The following is a 24,965-nucleotide window of genomic DNA, read 5'->3' on the forward strand; positions in this document are numbered from 1 at the left end:
GTCGGTCATTGGGCGACCTTGCCAGACTCCGCCCCCTTCTGCGTCATCCGCCCCAGCCCCGCCCCGCCCTTAGTCATCCCTTCCCCCCCCCCGGCTCACAGCCCCTCCCCCCGGCTCACTCCCCCGAGCCCCTCCCCGCCCTTAGTCATCCCTTCCCCCACCCGGCTCACAGCCCCTCCCCCCGGCTCACTGACCCCCGAGCCCCTCCCCGCCCTTAGCTCATCGCCCCCCCCGGCTCACAGCCCCTCCCCCCAGCGCACTGACCCCCCAGCCCCTCCCCGCCCTTAGCTCATCGCTCCCCCCCGGCTCACAGCCCCTCCCCCCGGCTCACTCCCCCGAGCCCCTCCCCGCCCTTAGTCATCCCTTCCCCCCCCCGGCTCACAGCCCCTCCCCCCGGCTCACTCCCCCGAGCCCCTCCCCGCCCTTAGCTCATCGCTCCCCCCCGGCTCACAGCCCCTCCCCCCGGCTCACTCCCCCGAGCCCCTCCCCGCCCTTAGCTCATCGCTCCCCCCCGGCTCACAGCCCCTCCCCCCGGCTCACTCCCCCGAGCCCCTCCCCGCCCTTAGTCATCCCTTCCCCCACCCGGCTCACAGCCCCTCCCCCGGCTCACTCCCCCCCAGCCCCTCCCCGCCCTTAGCTCATCGCCCCCCCCGGCTCACAGCCCCTCCCCCCAGCGCACTCCCCCGAGCCCCTCCCCACCCTTAGCTCATCGCTCCCCCCCCGGCTCACAGCCCCTCCCCCCGGCTCACTCCCCCCCAGCCCCTCCCCGCCCTTAGCTCATCACCTCCCCCATACGGCTCACCGCCCCTCCCCCCACCTCTTCACCCCCAACCCCTCCTCCTCCCCCCGGCTCACAGCCCCCCCCGCCTCTCCGCCCCAATCCCTCCTCCTCACAGCTCTCCCCTGCCCTCCAGTTCGCAGCTCATCACTTCCCCCCACCACCTCGTCCTCCCACTGCCTAACAGCCCCCCCCGCCCCCACCTCATTGCTTCCTCCCCAGCTCACAGCCCCTCCCTCCACCCTCTCCGCCCCCACCCCTCCTCCCCCCCAGCCCCTCCTCTGACCCAGGCAAACTGCCCCCCAGACCCCTGCAAACCCTGACCATCCTGCACAGAGACCCCTCTAGGTCCTCACAGCCTCCAGTTTCCCAGTTTGTTTGGCCTGTTGGCTCTTGAACGCCCTGTTCTTGGCGCTGGTGCTGTATACAGACCCTGGCAGAAACTGAGCTCCTCTCCTTGCAGGGGATCGTTAGGGGACTCTAAAGCCACCTTCACACTTCATGTAAAATAATCAGCAAAGTCCGAGGTGTTTACTCAGGTTTGTCTTGTGCATAGTGGCCATGTCTCCCCTTACTGCCCAAGCCAGACCTTGGCAGCCCCCAACCACCAAGTAGGACCATGTTCATCCCCACCCAGCCACCCATCCCCATTTCAGGGAGATAAGCCCTTTCCCGCTTGGCCAAAAGAGAACTGGCATGGCTTACCCCACTCTCTAGGACTGGGGTGGGCAAACTTTTTGGCCCCAGGGCCACATCGGGGTTGCACAACTGTATGGAGAGCCGGGTAGGGAAGGCTGTGCCTCCCCAAACAGCCTGGCCCCCACCCCCTATCCACCCCTTCCCACTTCCCACCCCCGCTCAGAACCATCCAACCCCCCTGCTCCTTGACTGCCCCCTCCCAGGACCCCCTGCCCCTATCCAACTCCCCCTGCTCCCTGTCCCCTGATTGCCCCCCCCCAGAACCTCCACACCATCCAGCCACCCCCTGCTCCCTGTCCCCTGACTGCCCCTAGGGATCTCCTGCCCCTTATCCAACCCCCCTGCTCCCTGCCCCCTTACCATGCTGGAGCCAGCCACGCTGCCCAACAGGAGCAGCGGGCCAAGCCCTGCCCATGTGGCGGCATGGCTGCAGGGGAGGGAGGACAGCAGGGGAGGAGCAGTGGGCTAGCCTCCCCGCCCAGGAGCTCGGGCCAGGCAGGACCATCCCACGGGCCGCCGTAGTTTGCCCACCTGTGCTCTAGGAATACGTAGATTCATAGATATTAAGGTCAGCAGGGACCATTATGATCATCTAGTCTGACCTCCTGCACAGCACAGGCCACAGAATCTCACCCACTCACTCATCTGCCACTTCAACCTCCCAGGGTATAAAAACATTTGCCAACAGGAAAATATGGCATCACCAGTCCTCATCACTGGGAATCAACAAATGAGTAGCCATTGCTCATCCTCAATCCAGGGCTAAAAGAAATCCTCACATGAGATGAAAGACAAGTGTAAAGTGTTCCTTAAATCTGCATGGAATCTACCTCAGTACTATCAGTCAATGACTGTCTTCCCTGCATTCACATACACAAACTTCTTATAGCTCTCTAGAAGACCATGTTACCCTGGGTAGGTGTTAATACCTAAGGACCTGAATCTACTTTGTTCTGCAGCCTGTGTTGTACTTTTCACCGGTGCTCTGCACTCACTTCGTATGGACGTAGATGGAGACAAGATGCCAGGCAGTGGAGAATTATGTCTCCTTGTTGTATGTCTCCATTGCACATAGTTGGAGACATAAAATAGAAAATACCTCATCTTTATGGACTACAATGTGCAAAAGCAAACAACAAAAATACAAAGTTTATGCTGCTCCTTGATGCATGTAAATCTTTAACATATCTTGCAGTTAGTTCCCTTTTTTGTTTATCTTGAAGATGTATCTTTGTTCATGTGATATGTAGCACTGTAACATAAGGAGCATGATGAACACAAACAAGAGGAGTGTTTCTTTAGCAATAACTATTTAGAAATTCCTGTCCAGTCATGTGTTTCTAATGCTTTGGAGAACAGAAGGTTCACCAATTATAATTTATATATAGTTCTTTTTGCAACAGCCTTCTCTAGGGGCTTTGCCCTCTAAAAAAACAGTTCAGAAAAACAGTTAAAACTTCTAATTACTATCACGGGCTTTAAGAAAATAAGGGAAAAGTCTTCAGTCAGGCCAGACCATCTCTGGCAGAGAATTCACAGCCAGGAGCAAAGGCTTCTAGATGATCGCAAACATCAGTATGAAGAGAAGTCAGGCTGTAACTGATAAAGTACCACTGGCTTCTTATCGACTTCAGAGTGAGGAACAATGTGGATATGATCACCTCAGCTAGGTGTTTAAGATGCTTGGTGGATAACCGTATGGGTGTGGTAATAATGCTTCTACTCACATGAAGAGAATACTAAGTGGACAGCTAACTAATTTTAAGCACATTTCTTATCACCTCCATTTCCCAGCACAGAACTGTTTTTTGTTGTTGTTGTTTTTTTGGTTTGTTTTTTTTTTTACTTTCTCTCGTTTCTGTTAAAAAAAAATTGTCCAGTCATATAGAAATACTGATTTTAATTAAAACGTGATAAATGTTAAGGTAAACTCTGGGCACTGATCTTTTTTCTTTTCCATAAGAAAATGAGTAAACTATTTAGACAAGGCACAGTTTTGATTTTTCATACTTGGGTACTGGGCCCATTTTACAGAAAACATGAATTATTGCAACACAACAAAAATACAAGCTTGTTGTGATTTTAAAAGATCACCCACAAAAGTTTTGACATTAAAATCCTTAGTCTAAAAAAATAGCACCAATGAGAGTAAAAGGCCTTTAAGAATCATTAAAATAGAATTCCTGAAATGCAGTTCTCTCCTTAAAACATTTGTATAAACAAGTCATAAAAGGCAGATTTTACAGGGAAAAAATATTTTGTGGAAAATTACAATTTTTCATGTAAATTTAATGCCAAGACAACTCTTATTCCTCTTTTCCTTATTTTTGTTTGCTTTCCAAATCTTCTGCATTGTATTTATTTATTTTTCTTTTGATGAGGAAGGGAAGGATATAAAAACTGGGGTAGAGAATTCAAAGATGAAGCTGAGCTGAGGTTGTGTGTGTTAATCCAGTCTGAAAAAAGGTCAAAGGCTAAAATAAATGGAGGACTCACATGGGGATTTTGTAATCTTCTTGTCTCATTTGAATTTAAAGTCTCAATTCTGCCATGAGCTCCATATGAGCAGACTCCTGCAAACATGCAAAACTCTGTTCTTCTCTGTGGGGTTCTGCGGTCCACCCACTTGGAGCTCAGGGACTATAAAATGCTTTCACATTACATAAACTAGGGCTGGGATGAGGAATTAGTGTTCTAATCCAGATCCAGAATAGGTTTACGGTTCAGAGTTTAGCTTTTGGTTCAACAGTTTCAGACGAGGTAGGCATGCAAATGCATGTGGAGTTACTCCAACTTTGCACACAGAGGCACCCAATTAGCCAGCAGCATGTGCATTAATGCATGCAGACTTGTCATTTGCATGCTCACTTGAGAAGAGCATTTTGAACACCTACATCACTTGAAAATCTGGCCCCATGTGTCTCCTGAGTCACATCTATGTAGTTTATGGGCGTGCAATGACGAAGGGAGATGATAGGCTGCTTCTTGTCCCTGAGTTGCTTAGAAAGAATGGAGGCAGCACATAGGAGAGCGCTGTTTTGGAACTCAGTGCATTCTCAAGTGGATGTCACCTGGGAACAGCTAACTGACAGGGTTTCCAAGTGCAACTGGGGAGGAAGTGCCAAGCAGGACTGAGAGGAGAGCACTACTCAGTATCTCCTCTGTGGGAAAACCCCTGTCTCCCATGGCTCTGACCTGCTTCCCCCTGCTGTCAGTTCCCAACTGACTCTGGGCATCAAGAGGAGGCAGGCTGCAGCTGCAGTTGGAGGTGGGAAACAATCTGCACGTAGATCAAAAACAGCTCAACACAGGGTAAGCGACACCATGAGAGGAGTGGGAAACATGAGGGTTTTCATCCACTGGAGATGATGCCCTCTTCTAGGACCTGGGAAGGAAATGCACAGGGGTCTCCTGCTATCAAGGCGGGGCAGAAGGAGCAGAGATAGGGATGCTCTCATTTCTCATGGATCCTTGTGAAAGTGGAGGCTGCCCTTTAGGAACACTGCTGAGCACAATGCAGAAAGACTTCTGTTTGCCTAGCTTTTCACATAGCCTGCAAGATTGTATGGGGGGCCAGGCAGATGTTTACTTGGCATAGGAGACAGAGGCTTCTCTTAACTTAGAAAAGCAAAAGATGCTTGAAGGCTGCGGAAGAAATGGAAGCCCTTCCAACTACTATCCAGAGTCCATTGGTCTGTCTCTTGCTTGAGCCTTTTCTTAGATGCAATGGCATTTGCTTTCAGTCAAATCAGATATAGCAACACTTAATGCAATTCAGCAAAGCACTTCTATAAGCACATGCATACTATTAAGCATGGGCATAAAAAGTGCTTCACTTCACTGGGGCCACTGTTTTGAGTGAAGAACAGAGCTAGGAGAGGACAGAGGAGCTGAAGTCCTGGATTGTTTCAAAAGCATGGCAATATGCACGAGGGTGCCACTTTTAGGGGAAGCTCTGTGGGAAAAAAGTCTGACTTCACTATCAAAGAGTCCTGCGCCGTTAGTAGATCTGTCAGAGACTGTTCATCATGGTATATGTACAATATGCAAGCGAGCCCTACACACTGGCTTGCCCGGCCCGTGATTAATGTATTTGATGGTGAAATCTTTGGGTCTAGGCTTTATCCAATTCAGGATCCAGCGAACGCCAGCCAATCTTGGGAGTTTCTTTCAACGTTTCAAATGTTTGTTTTTTCCAGTAAAGGCAGGAAGTAAGGTGAGACCCTCAGCAAGGTGCTGGAGCAGCAGGTCTGCCATAGCCACTATCATGACAGCTGGACCTGATTGGGATGTCCCTTTCTCAGAGCATGGCAGTGGATTAGACAGGAAGGTTCCAGTGGCGCTAGATCCATATTTAGTTGTTCAGCCTGAAGCCAGATTTTCAACCCTGATCAAACCCAACTCAGCAAAGGCATCATCCACTTCACAATGGGTAGCTGATTGCACCTGCCAAGGCCAGGGCCATGCACACAACCGGTGCAGGTGGAGGCCCACCTGTCCCACCTGTGTGCACACCATTTTGTGCCTGTGGGCGGGCAAAGATCAGAGTAAAAATGTGTCCCTCTATGCTTCTTAACAGACATTAGCTATATGTGCAGGGATGGCAGATGAGATAAGAAAAGTGAGACTCTGTCTGATAGACCTTATAATAAAAACTGACTCTCCCGGGGGAGGGTGAGGGGTGTTGAGCGTTTACTCCATGGCAGGAGGGTTCCCTTTTCCATTAACACAGGCCTGCTCCAGCCCCACTGTAGTCAGCAGGAAAAGCACCACTGACTAACCTGGGAGAATAATCAGGCCAAAGCCCAGGGCAAAATTCCTAGGGTGAAATTTTGGCTGCACTGAAGTCAATGGGAGTCTTGCCATGGACTTCAATGGGGCCAGGATTTCACCCCTGGTGACTTAGTGGGATCAGGATTGGGCAGCACTGTGTTGGCAACACTGTTTGGGTTTATAAAACAGCTAAAAAAAAAAAAAAAAAACAGCATTGAACATGAGTGCTGCCCCTTCCTGCCCATTTCAGCACATTCGTTTGCAAAATGTTAAGAGAACATTTTCCTTTTTGACTTGGAGCTCAAACCCTCCAGAAACTGATGAATGTTTTACCTTTCTAGCTGTTCAGCAGTTCTTAATGTAAAAATTAAAATAATGTTCTAAAAAGGAAGGAGTGAATATTGGTAAAACTACAGCCAAACACAAACAACAACATTTCGTTAGCTCTAACTAGAACAGTAATTCTATCACCTCACAGTTCAGTTTCAGCTACATTCAGGTCTAGGAATGTCCACATTCTCATGTAATGCCTTAAAGCAGCAACAAAAGTTTAAACACAAAATTAAACTTTAACAAATAAAAAAAATGTAAAAAGCTATTTGGTTCTTGTATCCCGCTTGTTCGTTCAGTAACTTGACAGGGTTCTTTATACCTGTGGCTACAGTTCTGATTTCTTAGCAACTGTTTTGAGAGGCTGGTTTGTTTTCACAAAAGCATTGTTTCTACCTATTTCAAGTTTGGCTGTAGCACGCCAGCCAGCGGCTTTCACCACCCAGCCTCTGAATCGCTACTTTTCAATTGTACAGTAAAATGGAATGATTAATGCTCTGTGTGAGACACAGTGGTCTCATCCACCATACCTACGCTCTCCTGGCTGGGGTAAGCTAGCTTCTGTGTTTGGTATTTTCTAAAGAGCGTGGTCTTCTGTCCCTTTGAAAAAGTCACCCTAACAGGTTCTTTGGTTAAAGAAAGTTTCCTACGCTCTCCCTGCAGGGCCACACTTCCTTCCCAAAGCGCGTGGCTCGGGGGACCATTTCCTACCAAGTAATGGAGCTTGTGGGCCATTCTCTTCCTTCCCTCTCCCACACAGGCAGTTGAGCTAGTGCATCTTTACCAGAAGAGACAAAGGAATCCCTGCTATTCACAGGCAAAATAATCCTTGAGCGGGGCAAACAGGTGCCGAATGACCGGGACGCTCCACGATCTCCCTAGTAGCTTCTGACGTGCTCCACGCCCCATGTTGGACACATCCGTGTAGTGAAGGGGGAAGCCAAAAATCCTGCAGGGGGAAGGAAGAGAGGAGGAGCTTTTAGAACAGCGGTTACACTTTGATGATGTCTTGTCCTTGTAGTCACTGGGTTATTCCTGAGGGCCAGAACCCTGACCCTGTGCATCGCCCAAGGCACTGGGCTTTGTGCATGAGTTCTCTGGGTGTTCCAGCGGAGGGATTCCTCACCCACAGACAGTGAGCAACTGTACAGCTCCTGGACTGAAGGAGTTTTGGCCTGTGGCTCTTTGCAGTAGCACACATGTAGTCCATGCTCTCACCTATGCCCACTTCTGTGTTGCCATGGAGACAGCACCCCCCACCCCGTATGACACACAGTTGGGATGGAGTGCCCTTGCAAGAGTCACGGCATTATTTCTACATGGATGTCTCTTGTGCTGGTCACTATGTTGTCTCACTAAGGGGCACATTTCCATAGGCATGAGGCCCAGATCCCCACTCTGGGCACAGTCTCTGCTTACTGTCTCTACACTGGAAGTATAGGTGAGAGTCCTTTAGGTACATGTTCCCCTCACATTAAAGAAGCTCCCTTCTCCGTTTTACAAATCTGGTCCCAAGACCCTGACCCCACTCTCACTGACGCCAATGGGAGTATTAGGGTATTTACTTCACATTTAGGACAGTGTTCCATATATGCTATATATTTTTTCTTTCCTGTAGAGATCTGTATCCTGAAAAATCACTTCTGCCCCCATCTGTAAAAGCTTGTCTAGTCACATGATTCTGGTATAACTTATGTTTCCACATGGCTATCACACACTTCCATACTCATGGTTTTCACAAACCTAACTCAGGTTTATGGGTTTTTTCAGCTTCCATTCAGGTGCTGAAATCGAATGATCCACACTACTGTTGGAGTACTTTTCCTTCCATGCATCTATGATCGTGGTACTCTCGTATTACTGAAAGGCAGAGATAATCTCTCTTTTCTGAAACACAGCAACAGGCACTTGTCATACTGAAAAGCCCTGATATGCTGTCAGTCAGGTGAAATGCAGTGACCGTGCTGCACTTGACTGAAGAGCACTAATGTATTTATCTGAATGGTGGTCTCTAGTATTATTATTATTACCGCTGTCCACTGAAACACAAGGCAAGTGAATATATCCAATCACTTGCCTGAAGAGCTCAGACAGATGTGTCGGGCACTAGAGAATCACTGCGCAATGTGGAAACCAGTTTCCACAAGAACTGAACTTTGGAATCCCCCTAAACTAAAGAACAAGCGCGTTCCACCATCACATGCATGGACTAATTCCACTGGGAGCACCCCTACAGCAGAGCCCAGCTGTTCTGGCTGAAGAGACCCTGGATGCTCTGATTAACAAATTCCTGGGATGCCAGCTTTATTTAAAACATAACCAGGGAAAGGGAAATAAAAGAACCAGACGATACCCTCAAGACCTCTCTGCCCAGGGATCAGGATTGGGGGCTCTTTCAGTAATTAAACTGCAGCAAGCAACAGCAAGAGGCAAGCCTACAGAGTCCACAAACCATTGAGCAATCCCCCTTGTTGGCTCCCTGGGCCATCACCCCCAAGCCAGAAAGCCTGCAGTGTAAACTCCTAGGCCCCTTCCAAGGAGGGTCAACAGATTCTGCTTCTTGCTGAGGAACTGCCAGGTTAGAAAAGGCCTCGTATGCCCACTTCACACATCTCTCCAGTGTACGGTATAGAAGTATTTCCTTTCCAGGAACCAGTTTAAAGCAGGGGGCTTCTAGACCACGGCCTCGCCCTCTTGGAGTCTCACCCTGAAGAGCCAGTGAACTCCATCACAGACTCCCATGGAAAGACCTGGCAGATGCATGCAGCGCCTCCAACAGGTCTTTAAGGGCTTGGCCAGACGGACCCTGCTACTGTGCACTAAAAGTTCCATAGCCGCTTTGATCGGAATAGCAGTAGGTCAGTGTGCTCCATGGTACTTTTTGTTCACAGTAACAAGACCCACATGGTCAATCAGTGCACGGCAGGCTGAAGTGCTGTGGATTTACACCCCAGCCTGCCGTGCACTGACTCTCCCTATAGACATGCCCTGAGCATGTCTACCTAATTCCCACCGTTTTTTTCCTCTCCCATTCCTCCACCTCTCTCTGAGTCACCCCTTGGTAGTGACGCTCACCTTTCTAACTCAGTGCACCACAAATTGTCTTCTTTCCCATTCATGAGCACTGGGAGCTGCATGCTTCTCCCCTGCCTGAGGGAGTTGGATTTAGTCGTTATGGTTTGCACTTTCCTCAGCTGAAGAACAAAACAACAAGAGTTGACGTGAACTTCTGGGCTTAGTCTTAGGGATCAGATGAATGTTCTGTGGGCTATCCTGCAAAGATCTCATTCTGAGACCAGGGCTGATCTAGGCAGGGAATGATAAAAGGAGGGAGCAGGGATTTTGCATGCCAGCATTTTTAGTATTTGCACCAATATGCATCAGATGCCAGCAACGGATTCTGCAACCACCGGTACGTCAGCTCTGAAGAGAAGTGGTTGCACTCACAGAAGAGGGTATTTGTAATAAAAAAAAAAAAAAAAAAAGTATATGGAAACAGATGGAGCTACTTTTACCTAGGCAGTGAAATCCATAGCTCCCAAGAATTAAAAATATCTATAGAGAGATCCAGAGGGAGAGCAGCAATTTGTGACTTCTGTAGGAATAGCGCTGGCATGTTGGAAACAAGGAAAATTAGCAGGCCAGGGTTTGTGCCCATTAACCAGGACTGTGCTGTGTGGCGTTAAGTCCCCACAGTTACAGCCAAACACTCAGCTTTGGGCCTCATTTGTACATTCTCATTTTTGTGTGGACAATATCTCAGCAGAAAGCCCCTATGAACAAGACAGAAGCCCAGCATCATCTGTCTCACCAGATCCACAGAGCAGAACAGAGGGGAAGGTAAGGGAGGTGTGGGGGAGGAAGGGAGAGAGAGGTTGGAACCACAAAGAAATCCCTCATTAGGATTGAAATGAGAGAGGATATCCTCAAGTCCAGGAGAAAGCAGAGAATCCTTGAGAGTAAATCAATTAGAGCGTCCACCAGACAGGACATCCCTTATTACAGCATGCAGTATTACGCGACAGAGCCCCAGGAGGTGCCTGCGTCCCGAGTAAGTGCTATTCATGGCAAGCTGAGAAGCCCCAAGGAAGGAAAGGGAAAGGATAGAACAGCGAGTCTTACCTTTGCTATCCTACTGTACTCCAGGCAGTCCTGAAGCTCAACTCTATCAGTCCTGGAAGCTACCAGAGGCCTGAGAACAGGCAAAACTCATTACACTCTAAACTCTACAATTAACTCCATTCTCTAGTCCTCCATCAAGCTTTTCTTTTGTGCAAAATTCATTGCTTCGTCTGCTGTAGCAGGGAACGCAGCATCATTTAAAGAAAAGGTGAAAATCAAATGTAATCCCAGACTGCAAGTCAAGTGGGTGAAAATAAAGCCTCACCATTATCATTTCATACACGTGAACAGCCTTTGTGAAAGCCCCACACAGCCCTGCTCAGCATAAGCAAGCTTTACGCAAAAGAGGCAACAGACTCCAGAAACCTCCCAAAAGAGAGAAGAACCAAGCGAGGTCATGGGGGAAGCATGACATTAACAGCTGGCCGGGGCTTCTGGTTTTGTTCTTTAATTATAGTTGTAAGAAGTGGGAAATATTTATGATTTTACAAAAAACAAAACCAAAAAAAAAAAAAAACCCCAAGAGACCAGTGGGGTTTTTCTTGGATTTTTTTCAAAGACAGTGTGTCCGTTGGAGATCCATTTGTGAAGGGGAATAACCTGCACAACAAATCTGGCAACCGATTACTAGGATTTGTGCACGTTCTTTTTGTGCCATACCTAGCAACTGTATCCCTGGCCTCTTGTATCATTTCATTTCCCACTTTAAAATGGCAGGCACAGGTGAGGAGAGAGGTTGCGAGACTCCTTTTTTCTACAATGTCAGTGAGAGATGGAAACCAAACCTCTGCCAGCTTGAGAAATATAACCAGAAAAGTGAGTGTTCCAGTGGTAAAGCCCAATGATGTTCAAACGCTGATTCACATTTCTTGACTACTTAAGAGGCTTTAATGAACATGCCTATTTATTAGATGATGCAAGAGCATATAATCTACTTACAAATATCTCCTAATCACATCCCCAAAGTACGGAGCTCTGGGCTCAGATATCAATTCAATTTGAAACGCAGCATTCTTTAAAGTAGGGTAACAACCGAGTGCTTCTTCCAAGAGACCAAATAAGCTGTTTCCTTCAAATATAGGACCATGCAGGAACCCAGCCCAAAGGCTGCTTTCACTACTCCTGTACTTTGGGACTTTAGAATCTCCCACTACACACAGCGGACCCTTGTGATGTACCAGGACACAGATGTCACTTGGGTTTTCCATTCCCCCACTCTATTCCTTTCTGAAGTGCTGCGGCTTCCTTACCTGTAAAGCAGAATGGAGCTACAGCTTACAGAATTGAGCTGTTACCCCTTCCCTTCCTTCAATGTGCTGCCAGCTGTCTGAATACGCAGATCCTAGGTCATCTGTGGATCTCTCTCATACCAAGCTTTCCAGAGAGGACCAGTGCCTCTCTCCCTCTCCAGCTTCAGACCATACCTGCCTCTTCAACCACATTATAATGACATTGTACGTGCCCTTGTTCAACTTCATTGGCTGGGGTCAGCCATATTACAAAACCCAACCGCACCCCTTTATAGGCTGCTAGCGCAGTCTCATTGCAGAGTTCACTTGTTTCAGGTAATGTACAATAGTTATGCAATTTACAGTGGCTGCCCCTATCCATCAGACACATCATGATGTGATCAGAAATGATTAAAGGGTCAGGGAATGATCCATAACAATACAATTATGGTGACAGTGTCTCTCTCAACAGCCTGAAGGAAACATTTTTTAAAAATTATAGCAGAAGTGATGAGACAGACACAGTGAGGCAGGTAATATCTTTATCTTTTATTGAACCAATGTCTGTTGAGGAGAGAGACAAGCTGGTCCAATGAAAGGTATTACAGCACCCACCTTGTTTCTCTAATACCCTGGCATCAACATGGCTACAACTACACTGCAACGATTGTAGGTTTTATCCTGTTACAACTGTTGTGGATACCTAACCATTTTAAATTAATAGAAGCAGATCAAGTAGCAACAACAGCTAGTACAGTCAGTCTCATTTAATTAGCTATTATTCATATGCACACGCTCTAAATTGGGACATGTGGCTGGTAACTCATTTTCTGCAATGCTCTCAATAGGTTTTCATGAGTAACATTTTCAAGAGTGCCTAAGTCCCATTTTCAAAAGCCCCTTAGGATTCCACGTCTCATTAAAAGTCAATGGGACTTGACTCCTAAGTGCCCATCGATTTGGAAAATGGGATTTAGTGAAAATTAGGGACTTTTGAAAATTTGACCCCAAACCCACCTTCGTGGGACACCATTAAGACCTCATGCTTTAATTTCTATGCTCAGTTACAAACAAGTTAAAAGTCCAACTACAATTTTCAAAATGCAGATATAACAGAAGCCATGCAACTGCTCTTTCACTTTTCCAATGCCTACTTCCATCAGGTGCAGCTTTAGCTATTTACAACTCCTAAAAATATTGGCAATTAAAGTGCAATCAAGCATATAAAGTTCAGAAATCCATGAGGGATTCCATTGGTTTATTTTCATCTGTATTTACTTACTGAGGATTTTGATGTGGTTAACAAGGTCACTATTAATTGCTATGTAATTTTATTATAACTTTTTCCTGTGAATTTGGTGCTGGTGAAAGGCTCAGGGAGGGTGGAGCCTCTGTTCATCCTCAGAAAGCTACAGGATAGACTGCAACAATGCCAGCTTTCCCCCATGTTGCCCTGCAAATGGGCCTTACTACGGCCCTGGATGGACCGTCTCCGGGACGGAGAGTTTAGTTTGAGCTCTACGGTCCATCCAAACCCTTGTTCCCTTGAGGCTGTCAGCAGGGGGAAGGCCAGTCAGTGCCACTCACAGTGGTGGGTTTTGGTCCATAGGGAACTGGACTGTCAGTGTCCTTCTAAAAAGGCAATTGTGCATGTGGGTTTACAAACACTGAACTGGTATCCGTAGAAGCAAGAGAATCTCCACCTGGTGGAAACGGGAGTGTTTTGCTTAAGAGAACTGGGTACATTTATCACAACGTCTGTTAAACGTATCAAACCCAGAGTGCTGACTGTGCACATATCCCAATCTCACAGCACTAAGCAAGGGAAACCAAGTGCCCTGTGTGGCGGCAGAGGGGAATTCAGATTACTCATTGTCCTGTCAGCTGTACAAGAGTTTACTGGAGCAACCCATTAGGATGGAGGATAATGAGTTTGAAATTCCTACTACAGCTCCAAACTGCACGAAGGGCCTGAGCCAGTGTGCCCTGCTATCCAGGGAAGGTCCCATCGACTTCAACGGGCTTTGGATCAGGCCCAAATGCTACAATTTTTCCAGATTCACATAATTGCTAACAGTAAGTGCAATGCAGAAACAGAACCATTGTTATGACGAAGATAACAGAGCTCTGCAAAGGGCTGTGGGGTGGCAGGATAGTGAGTCTCTTTGGCTCCCAGGAGTTGCACGTGGTGCCGAGGAGGAAAGAACCAGGAGAGCTTCACAAACAGAAGAGTTACCTGTTCATCCCAGGCAGATTGCCCCAGAAATAGCGCGCTCTGTGTGCAGCTGATACCTTGATGGCATCAATCATAATGGGGTTGCACTGCATTCCAAGAGAGAAAAAGGGGAAAGATTAAAGAGAAGCAGCTGTGACCAGCATAAACCGCACCACCCAGCACTAACTGCAGCCACCTCCAGCTGCATTCCAAATCAACTCACTGCATGGAGATGGCTGGTGAACTGCCCTGCTCCTCAGGTAACCAGTGAACAAGGCCTTAAAAGGCCATCTGTCTAGGACCTTAAATTTCCAAGCGCTGCCGCTGCATCCTCCAGCTCCCTGAAGTCCTGTATGCCAGTGGCCAGGGCTGGAGCGGCATCCTCCAGCTCCCTGAAGTCCTGTGCCCAGCATGGGAAGTGCATTCTCTGCTACATACAATTTTAAAAACTCAGTAGATCCTCTCAGAGGGAGCCAGCATAAATGTCTGTCTGTTCTGCGTGCGTACAGGGCCCAGCGCATTGGGGTCCTGATCCAGAACCAGGAATCCTAGGCGCCAATGCAATACAAATGAATAACAATGATACATGTTGATCAGATTCCAGTGTCTCACTGTTCATTACTTTGGGTCAGGGAGAAAATTATCCTCCTAGGCAGAGACTCTTACAAGACGCAATAGACGGGCTGCAAATGATGCCACAGAAGTTGCACCCTTCTCTGTAGCACTGTCTTTGTTATTGTGAGAGTTAATGCTTTGCACTTCCCTAAAACCTTCCAACTGGAAATATCAAAGCACTTTACACTAATGAACGGAAGCTCACAATCCTCCTGCCAGGCTGCTAGGAACTATTAATCCCATTTTACAGATGAGAAAACTAAGGCACAGAGAGGGGAAGCCATTTGCCCAAGGTCAGAAAAGAAATCTGAAGCAGAGCCGGAAATAAAACCTATATCTGCCAATTTCCAGCTCTGTGCATCATCCTCTAGAACATCCTTCCTCCCCAGTTGTTTTGTTTGAGCTTTTTAACCTCAGGTCCCTATACAACCACTGCCCATACATATTCTTACAGCCCAGCCTCATCCCAGAATGCAAGAGCCTACCCGTTCTAGGCCCTTGTCTGCAGAGCAGGAATGCAGGAAATGGTCTGCAGTGACTCCTACCTCCAAAAATCGAGAAATGTCCCTTTTATCATTGACTCTCATGGCCACGACATTCTCAAACATCCAGAAGAAAGGTCGCTCTTCCCCTGCCTTGGGACGTGCGTAATTGAGGAGATGATAGAACTCGAAGAACAGCCTCCCAGTTCCCTCTGCAATAGGGAACGTATAAAATTGTGAGGACTTACCCCAGCCCAAAAAGAAGAGAGACTCCCATCTCCCGGAAGAGTGACAGCACAGGCAGGAACAACAAGAGCTCCTTTCACACAGCGCTGCAAATGTACCTCCACCCTGAACTAGTAGTGGAACCTCTTCCAGAGGTAAGATAAGCTCAGTCTCCAGGGTCCATTCAGTCCTGGACCTCCCTGAAGCAGGTACCAACTGGGGAACATATTAACGCCATTTATGGTGGCAGTTTTGGACTCCTGTCCACCAGGAACTGGAATGAGACACCAAGTCATTTCCCAGAAACCACCAAACAGTCACTAGAGCAGATGGTAGAATCTTGGGACCAGCACCAACCCCGGCTGGATATGAACCAGTGGGCTTGAGGTGAAATGTTCCATTCCCCATTACCCACCACCTCCCTCCAGAAACAAACAGTCTTACCATACAGACCCTTTCTGGCAGGATTCACAATAGAGAGATCGTTACAGGGACTTCCACCAATCACCAAGTCAAAAGGACCCCATTCCTCAATCTAGGATAGACAATCAGATTCAGTGTCAGTGAACACCAAGTAACAGTCCTCTCCCATTAAAGTATGTGCCACTGGGGGCATGACAATTGTATCACAGGTCTGCACACTCAGCTCACACTTCTCCTTTTCAGTAGTAAATAAAACAAAGTAAATCCTTGGGCATGGCAAGTGTGTTTGCCAGCCCTTCCGTGGAACACATTTCTCTTGGTTATGCTCACGTTTCTCTTGGTTATGTTCCTGACATCATGCACGTATGTGATGTTCCCTTCATGCCGGACAGTTCCCACAGCAATGGAATCTTCACAAATCTCAGAGGCAATGTATTTCTCCACTTTAATGCCTAGGTCCTTCAGAACCAGGTAACCTGTTGGGGAAAAGACACCCAGCTTGAGTTCTGGTCAGGTGGTTCTCATCAGTCCCCCATCCTCCTCCATCGGCCCATAACACACACTCTGTGCTACCCTGGTGCTTCATGAGCAAGTGCAAACGAAGGATCTTCTCTATGTCAGTAAGGGTGGCAGAATCTGGTCCTCTGAGCTCCCCCGCCACCCTTGAAGATCATCTCCATAGAGAGATACCTTCAAGGAACATATTGGACTTCTCCCAGGTGCACCCATTCATTCTCTCCAGGGTGAGGGAGGTGTGTGCAGAACTGGATCTTCAGTAGTCAAGCCACCTGCCCTGAGACATTTCCCCACTGGGGGCTCCATCTTATAGGGAAGCCCTCAGAGCTCCCTCGCCTCTCCCTGAACAGAGTGGGCAAGGAGGCTGCTCAGCACCTCAGAGAATCAGGCCCTTGCTTTCTGCCCAACTGTTCCAGCTTCCAACATTTATCTCGTCAAGCTGGCTATATAGAATCCATTCCCCACCCAGATCCAGTCCAGGACTTTGGTAGAACCTATATAGTGTGTAATTGCCGAATGCATCCTAGGTTTTGCAGAGTACACAATGTGTGCGAGGACACACTGTCCTGGGTGCACTTAGTAGGCATGACATGGTCTTATGGCCAAATTGGATGCATTTCAACAAGCTGATGGTTCTTCACCTTGAAGCTGAATTATAGGGTCAAATCCAGCCCTGGTTTAAAAACAAATACAACTCAACTGACTTCAGTGGAATTGCATCTTACATACAGCAGAATGGAATTTGCCCCAGATGTGTTGAAAGAAAGAAAGACGGACAACCTTCCCCACCCAAACACTCTAGTGATTAGGGACTCAGCTGGGACGCAGGAAACCAAGTTCAAGTCCCTGCTCTGTCTGATTCAGAGAAAGGATTTGCACCTCATCTCTCTGACCCAAGGCGGGTGCTTTACCCACCAGGCTATTGGCTGTTCTGGGGTGGGTCAGTCTCTCTCCAGATTTTTCATGAAAAATTTCAAAAGTTCCCATTTTCATTCCAAGGCAAAATTAAGACGACATTTCAAAACCTCTGATTTTTTTGCAAACTGGAATTCTCATTTTCCAGCCAGCTCTACCTGGGACACAATGTTGGCATCAACCTCTGGCTTGATTTGCTCTCACATTCTCCATATCAGTTAATAAGAAAGATGGGTCTGTGCTCAGGCTCCGCTGGTGAATGGAAGGGACAACAACAATTGTGTCTCACGTGCCTGCCCTCTCCCACCACAACTTCCCTCCGTTGAGCAGAAAGAGCAGCTACTCAAATTCTGGACTCTTCGTCCTCCGCATTTAGTTTTAAGGGGTGGTTTTGTGGATAAAGCACTGGACTCAGAATCCTGGCTCTGCCACAGGCTCATTCTGTGTGAACTTGGCCAAGTCACTTCATCACTCTGTGTCTCAGTTTGCCCATCTGCTTAATGGGCATGACGACAATGACCTAGCACCCTGGGGTGCCATGAGGCTGAGTTCATACATGTTTGTGAGGGGCTTGGAGCTCCCTGGATAGCAGGCACTAGAGCAGTGTCAATCAGCAAGGATTTAATACTGTTAATCATTCATAAATAATCAGCAAGTTTTAATAGTGTTAGTCATTCATAAATAAGCTCTCTTGGCTCCTCACCCGTTGCTATGCCATCAAATAGGGACAGCACTCTAATTGGCCTCCTTTCTGTTGCAGGGACTGCTGGGTAGATTTTAGGTGCATCCTGCAATTAAACAGAGAGAGAAATGAAGTAGGCAGCACCTTCAGCCTGGGCTCATGCTCCTATTGCAGCAGGACTCCCCTGCTCTGGCTAACATCTCAGTGCTCCATGAGGCAGGCCCAAGCCCTGTCATTACGTGGCTCTCAGCTGGCATCTCTTCAGGAGAGCTTCTGCCGGGGGTGAAAGGATCTGTAAGCCCAGAACCCTAGGGAGACATGTGTGCAGGAAAACACAAGTCAAGAACACAAAGGGCACCATGACTGAATCAAATGCTAACAGAAAAGTGTGGATTTTGAGGAGTGGTTTTAAGAATCCAGCAGATTCCCATAATCCCAGATAAGAGTCAGCAGGACCCCTCAAGGAAGATGCTAACCTTCCTTTTATAGGCAGCACAAAGGATTCAAGCACTCTGAGACCACAGTGATGCATGCCGTACAAGAGCCAGAGAGATCAAACATTCCTTATTGCCTCAATTCCTCCTCCCTCTTCGGCTGTCCTTCGGCCATTCTGCTGCTCTCCCTGGGGCACATCCTCGGCTCAGGCAAGCTGTGATGGCTCCACTGAAGTACACTGGCTAACTAAAAGCAGCTGAGGATTTGCCCCTCCACCTTCATGTCCATATGTATAGCTAACATTTATTCTCTCCTGCTTACCCTCCTGCTGTATGGCCTGAGGCTGCCCCAGTCCTGACGACTATAGGTTCTGTGCAAATCCCCACTCCCATGTCCTACACAGCATTACGTCCTTCCCCATTGCTAGTGTCCTTCAGTATCTCTCACCCATCCCCACGTGAGATCTGTTGTACTCCTGCCCCAGGTCGATTTCCTTACATATTCCTGTCCTTTGTCGCTGGTGAAGAAGTCTTGCAGCCGTACATTCCAGTCTGGCCGGCGCTGTAACGCCCCATAGCACTTCTGTGGTTGACACATGTAACAGCTCCAGGGCTCTTGCTCTTTTGCCTTTGCTGAGGTACCTTGTCCTACCAGGACCTCCAAGCATTCAACACAGAAGCACCTGCGCAAACCAGGAGAACACGGTAACTCCGAGTTCCAAAGGCTCCTCCGCTGAGCCACCTTCCACCTCCAAGATTATGCTTTTAAATCTCCCCAGGACAGGACATGATCATGGAGCCCAATTCTCTCATCTCTCCCATCTTTCAGGGAGACAGCAGGTCCCCAGGACTTCTCTGGCATCCTTGTGGAATGCATGCATCTCTAGGTGTTTAGAGCTGATGACTCCAGCTATGTGTTCAGCCAGGGTATTCACGCCCCTGCATCCGGGGCAAGGCGTGTGCTATTCTCTTTAAGGGCTACATGCACAGACCTGCTCAGGTATGAGGCAGCCCCGTCTGCTGAGCACAGCACACCACAATCAGGCCCGGAGAATAGTGCTTTCACCTGGGAATTGCTGTTCACAAGCCAGGTCTGATCAGCTGGACTCACTGAGACAACACTGCATAAAGAGAAAGGCTATACACCTTTGGGTTACAATCTGGAGAAAGCAAGTCAGGAGCCACTGGGAAAGTATTACAGGAGACTTAAAATAGTGTCTTCCGAATTATGTCTAAGTGGCTTCTCCCTTTCTCTGGCTGGGGTTTTCAAAGCAGCCAGTCAGCCAGCTCCTATTGAATTTCAACTTCTTCCAGTCTCCTCTGAAAATCTCAGCCCCCATTACTGCACTGATTAGCCTGTCCTAGTCCACACCTATGGGATGCATGAAGGTTGTAGACCAACATTTTCGAATCAGACTGCTTATCCCATGGCTCCTGAACCTATATTTAGGTACTGAAACCCAACTGGCCAGATTTTCTAGCAGTAGAGTCCCCTCCCCCTGCAGCATCTGCCCCAGGAATTCAGTGTTCCCTCTAATTTTTCCCACATGTGCGGAATGAATTTTGTTATTGAGACCAAGATGGAGGTGACGTGTGACATAACAAAATTCATGTGGCAGGGGTGGGGCCAAGAGATTCGGCATCTGGGAAGGGGCTCAGGGCTGTGGCAAAGGGCTCGGGTGCAGGAGGGTGAGGGCTCTGGCTGGGGATGCTGGCTCTGGGGTGGGTCCAGGGATGAGGGGTTTGGGGTGCAGGCTGCCCCAGAGCTTCTGCAGGGAGAAAGAGCTCCCCGCAACTGTCTATCCCTGCAGCAGTACCTGGGCTGAGGTGGGAGAGGCGCCTCTTCCCCAGGCACAGCAGGTCCGGGCCAGGCGGGGCTGGGCTGGGGGAGTGGTGCCTCTTCCCCTGGCTGCGGCAGGTCCAGAGTTGGGGGAGAGGCATCTCTCCCCACCACAGCCCTGAGCGCCTCTGCAGTGCTTAACAGGCTGTAGGGGCACAGCCGCGCAGCTGAGAGGGAACTTAGCCCAGGATCTGCTGGAGAAGGAGAACCACCAGTGGCGGGTGCCAGGGTGGGGTGCCTACCTGCAGCAACTGGCATTGCTACACAGCAGCAGCTCCTTGCCTTCGCAGCAGACGGTGCAATAGGACTGGTACCCGTCCTCGTCGTACATGTAGAAGAGCTCCAGGAACCGATCCTAGCGAGAAGCACCCAACAGAGAGTCAGAATCCCAGAGTCTGCTGCAGAGCCAGCCCCAAACGGCACCGGGCAAGATGGAGAGAACAGAGGGGGCACACGGCGCACGCCGAAACCCCGGAGGCTCCAGGAAAGCTCTGGCTCATGCTGAGAGGCAGCAAGGAGCTGCACCTCTCCGGTGTCTCATGGGAGCCTCCCAGAGCTCCTGGGTGCACAGGGCAGCAGACGCTGCATCCGCACGTTCACATAGGGGCTGGATCCAATTCCCAGGGGAGCCAATGGAATGAGTCTCACTGATTTCCATGGGCTTTGGATCTGGTGTTAGAAGGGTGCCATGTGCTCTCCCCTCTGATGGCCAGGACAAGGGTGTGGCACCCTGGCTCCACCTTCCCCTGCCCTATCCCGGGTGGAGCGACCAGCACCCTCCCCAGCCTTGGCACAGTCACATCATGGCCCCTCTAGCATCCCTCTGGCAGAGCAAAGCATAACCCCGACACAGAAAGGTCAGCACAGCTCCCGTAGGCCCTGGGGCTTCCCACACCAGCTGGTTCTCACCCCACACCGCTCGGCATCTGCTCTCAAAGCCTCGCAGGCTGCAGTAGCCAGAGTCACTACACACTGACAGTGACCTGACCCAGCCTTCTCCCCCGGCCCCCCACACCCACCCTCACTAGTGACTTACCCTGCAAGTCTGGCAAAGGCCCCCCTCAAACAGCGGGTGGAATGTGGCTGGGTTTTTTCTCCCGCACGATAAACAACTGTCTGTTTAATACAATGAACACACCCTTTAAAAATAGTGTTATTGATCCCAGTAGCACCTAGAGGCCCAGAACGAGAGCGGGACGCCACAGTGCCAGGCGCTGCACAGACGCACAGTAAGAGACAGCTCTCGCCCCGAAGAGCTCAATCTAGGCAGACGAGAGACACAGGAGGGCAGAAAAGAAGGATGATTATTCCCCGCGTTAACGACGGAGAGATCTCTCTTCATCCAGAGACCCTTCTTGGTTCTGATTCCACTAGCCCTAGAGAGACGAAGAGCCCCGATTCAGGTGCTCAGCACCCACAACGGGAGCCAAATGTCCCAGGAAGCTCAGTTCCCAGTTACCTTTCGCCTTCGTTGCTGTAATCAGTGAAAAGGGACCCCTGAGAATCGAGTGGCAGGCCTCTTTGCCACACACAGCCCTTTGTTTGTCACTGCCCCCTCCGTGGCTCTCACCACAGCACCCACCAGAAGTCCACAGGGCCCTACCTACTAGTCTGCAGAATGAAGCATCTTAAGAGCCAACCACCACCTCTGTGACGTAGGTATGATCATTATTAGTACTTTGCAAAGAGGCACAGAGGGTGAAAATCATTTCTGAGTCAGTGGCAGAGCAGACTAGAACCCAGTCGTCCTTAAAATGGTTACCACCATTCCCGACTGGGCCTTATCTCGCTACACTCCTGTCCCTTCTTGAGTTTCAGTTTTGCCTAGTTTGTAAGAAAACACTGTCTACAAAAACAACAAGGAGTCCGGTGGCACCTTAAAGACTAACAAATTTATTTGGGCATAAGCTTTTGTGGGTAAGAAACCACTTTGCCACCGGACTCCTTGTTGTTTTTGAGGATACAAACTAACACGGTGACCCCCTGATACTGTCCATAAAGACAGGCTACTTCTCCCCTTTGCTGCGTCCCACTGAATACTGGACTAATTATATTCCAGCCCCCTCCTCATTTGCTCCATTTTCCATAGACCATTATACAGTCCTTCGCCCCATCTCGTTTTGACAGCATGTTTAGGTATAGTGGAATTCCAAGAACAAACCAATTTCTGACCAACTTGCGTTTGGCCCTTAACCTTTAGCCAGTAGACTCATCTCTTAGACTGAAATTTACCCCTGTACGTACAGAGGGCCAGCGAAACGTCTATCTACCACATACACTCTCCTGAGAGGAGTCAGGATGCAGTCCTGCAAGGATATACACACATGCTTCACTTTGTACATTGAGAGCAACCTCAGCGAACTCCAAGGCACTGCTCCCAGCGTCTCAAGTTAAACACATGGGTAACTGTTTGCAGAGTTAGGGCTGTAAATGAAGTTTGCATGGTGAGTGGCCCTCCTGCATTTCACCCTGAGGGAAGGATGGTCACCTCTCCAGCAATCTGGAGAACTTCCCAATAATTCCACACGGTGCAATTAAACAGGGAAGACCAATTATCTTTCATCTGAGACCATATCCAAGCACCTGACTTAGCCACTGACTTTTGACTGAGAGAAAAAAGGGAACTAATTACCTTCAAGGCTCCTGTTGTTGTTTGTGACTTCAGAAACCATTTGCTCTTTACAAATAAAAAACAAAAGGAAAATGTGCTCAGTCCTTAAACGATTTTATGTAGCAAACTTTACGTGTAGCCTATTTAATAGCACTCAAGTTCCTTAATTTAAACCACTATAGCAATACTGAATAGTCACACGAAGGAGTATATATTCACATATTATGTACTTATCTTATACAGACTGTGTGTCCTTTTAGGAGCTTTACTCCAGTGGTTCACTGCTCTGAAACAGTCCAGACAGTCCCAAATGAACGCGGGGACAATACAGTTAAATGCATTTTGGCAAAAAACGTTCTGTATCCGTATATTAGCAGGCAGAATGAGGAAGTGCGTGAATAGCCGTGGTTAGATTAGGCTGTCATGCTACACGTGTTTATGTGCAGGCAAGGGCTATGTGTAGCGGGGGCATGTACACATTATGTGGGTGTGCAGAGGTGTGGATATTGTACTGACACAGCTAGACAAATACTCCAGCTCCCACATTTCTGGTGCTACACCAAAAAAATGTCGTTCGTTCAGTGCTGCCTGGGAGGGAGTCACAGCCTATCACCTGCCCAGAGAGGTTTCTCTTTGGTGCTTTCTATGCCTAAATTTTTGCTGAATTGCGACATCCACCCTTGGTGCCTCCCCTCCCCGCATCTCCCAAGTTACCTCTGCTCTGGTCCTCCTCCACCCGCTCCTTGCTGTTGTTGCAGAAGTTAGTCTTTAGTCGCTTGGCCGGGGGGCAGTGTTCAGGGGCACAGACCTCTTCAATGCCGTTCTTGAGGGGAGCCACTCCGTTCTCTATGAAAGGAGAGCAGCCTCAGGCTTCCCATACTCTGTCCGGTCCTGACCCACTACCCTGGCTCATTACAGTCTTGAGAATTTCCAAGAAAGGTGTTGAATTTCTCTCTCTCTCCCTTTTCTTTCTCCCTCCTCCTCTCCAAGTATAAGTGCCCTACTCCTGTGGCCAAATTTATCCTGGTCTAGTGTGAGGACAAAACAAAGGCCAGAGCGCTCCCAAACTAGAATCATGTTACGTGTTCTTCCAGTGGGAAGCCTTTTCCGCTAAGACATGCTCGACCCGATGCCATGTTCCCCACAGCATCTGGCAACGCGGTACCCACACCCCGTCCTTCACGCAGGGATTTAGTCTGAGCTTCTGGTGAGACCCTCAACATTCCCGTTGTGTGCCAGGAGAGTTAATCCCAATGCCAGACCTCGGCAAGGGCTGCATGTGCTGGAGATGATTAGGAGATTGGGGAGAGGGCTGGGAGATTTCTTTGCACCTGGCACAGTTCACCCCCTCTCTTTCTCACACACTGAGCCCTCCCGGCCAGCCAGGACTCTCGGAGAGGCGTCTCAAGGGCCATTCTTACTTTTTGCCTTTGCTGGGCATCCAAATATTTCCATATAGGGGGAAGCTATGTCCCCCGAGCCCCTCACGTAGCACCCAGCCCAAGCCCTGCCTGCTGGGTGAACACAACAGTTTAGTTCCTGGAGCAATATTTTTATGCCAACGGAAAGGTGCTTCGTATCCTTCCTCTGGCCTTTTGCTAAGCTGCTGTGGCCACCTTTGTCTACTGACACCAACTGTGCTACTGCCCAACCAAGGCCAAACACATCCCGGGGACAACTCCACTACAACCCCTAGAGTTAAACTAGAGACAGCTCTGGTCCCTGATGTGCAAAGGGGATCCTGACCAGCAGATGATGATGCAGACAGGATGAAAGAGGTTGGCCAAGGCAAACGAATTCCCCACTGCAGGTTATGCTGTGGGGTCAGCGGCAGCTAACCAAATTCAAATGGCCAGGTGCATTGGCAAGTCCCAACCAGGCCAGCTCTGCTGTCTGGCTCACAAAAGCAGCAAACCTGGAGTTTTCGGTGGTTTCAGTCCCTTGCATCCCATAGGCTTGAAGCCGCTGAATGCCCAGTCAATCATGGGCTTTAGCTGCTCTTCCAGAGACTCCCCAGTGGTGCCTGGGAACGTCTTCCCTGCCCGGCTCCTTGCAACCTGCCGGAGAGAGAGGAGA

General features: G+C 49.0%; 1 protein-coding gene across 1 annotated transcript in view; it reads right to left on the bottom strand.

Moving 5' to 3' along the window:
• Positions 1-3,360: 3,360 nt before the first annotated feature.
• Positions 3,361-24,965, bottom strand: part of DNMT3B (DNA methyltransferase 3 beta) — a 45,725-nt gene continuing 24,120 nt past the window's right edge. Inside the window, 14 exon segments of the mRNA XM_043495641.1 lie at positions 3,361-7,529; positions 9,656-9,774; positions 10,703-10,772; positions 14,168-14,253; positions 15,307-15,455; positions 15,913-16,003; positions 16,222-16,367; positions 18,026-18,110; positions 18,938-19,121; positions 20,521-20,633; positions 21,315-21,394; positions 22,911-22,955; positions 23,604-23,735; positions 24,805-24,946. Of these exon segments, the coding sequence (XP_043351576.1) occupies positions 7,388-7,529; positions 9,656-9,774; positions 10,703-10,772; positions 14,168-14,253; positions 15,307-15,455; positions 15,913-16,003; positions 16,222-16,367; positions 18,026-18,110; positions 18,938-19,121; positions 20,521-20,633; positions 21,315-21,394; positions 22,911-22,955; positions 23,604-23,735; positions 24,805-24,946 (1,584 nt within the window). The 3' untranslated portion in view covers positions 3,361-7,387.

Source organism: Dermochelys coriacea, chromosome 13, assembly GCF_009764565.3.
Source record: "Dermochelys coriacea isolate rDerCor1 chromosome 13, rDerCor1.pri.v4, whole genome shotgun sequence".
Classification (NCBI taxonomy): Eukaryota; Metazoa; Chordata; order Testudines; family Dermochelyidae; genus Dermochelys; species Dermochelys coriacea.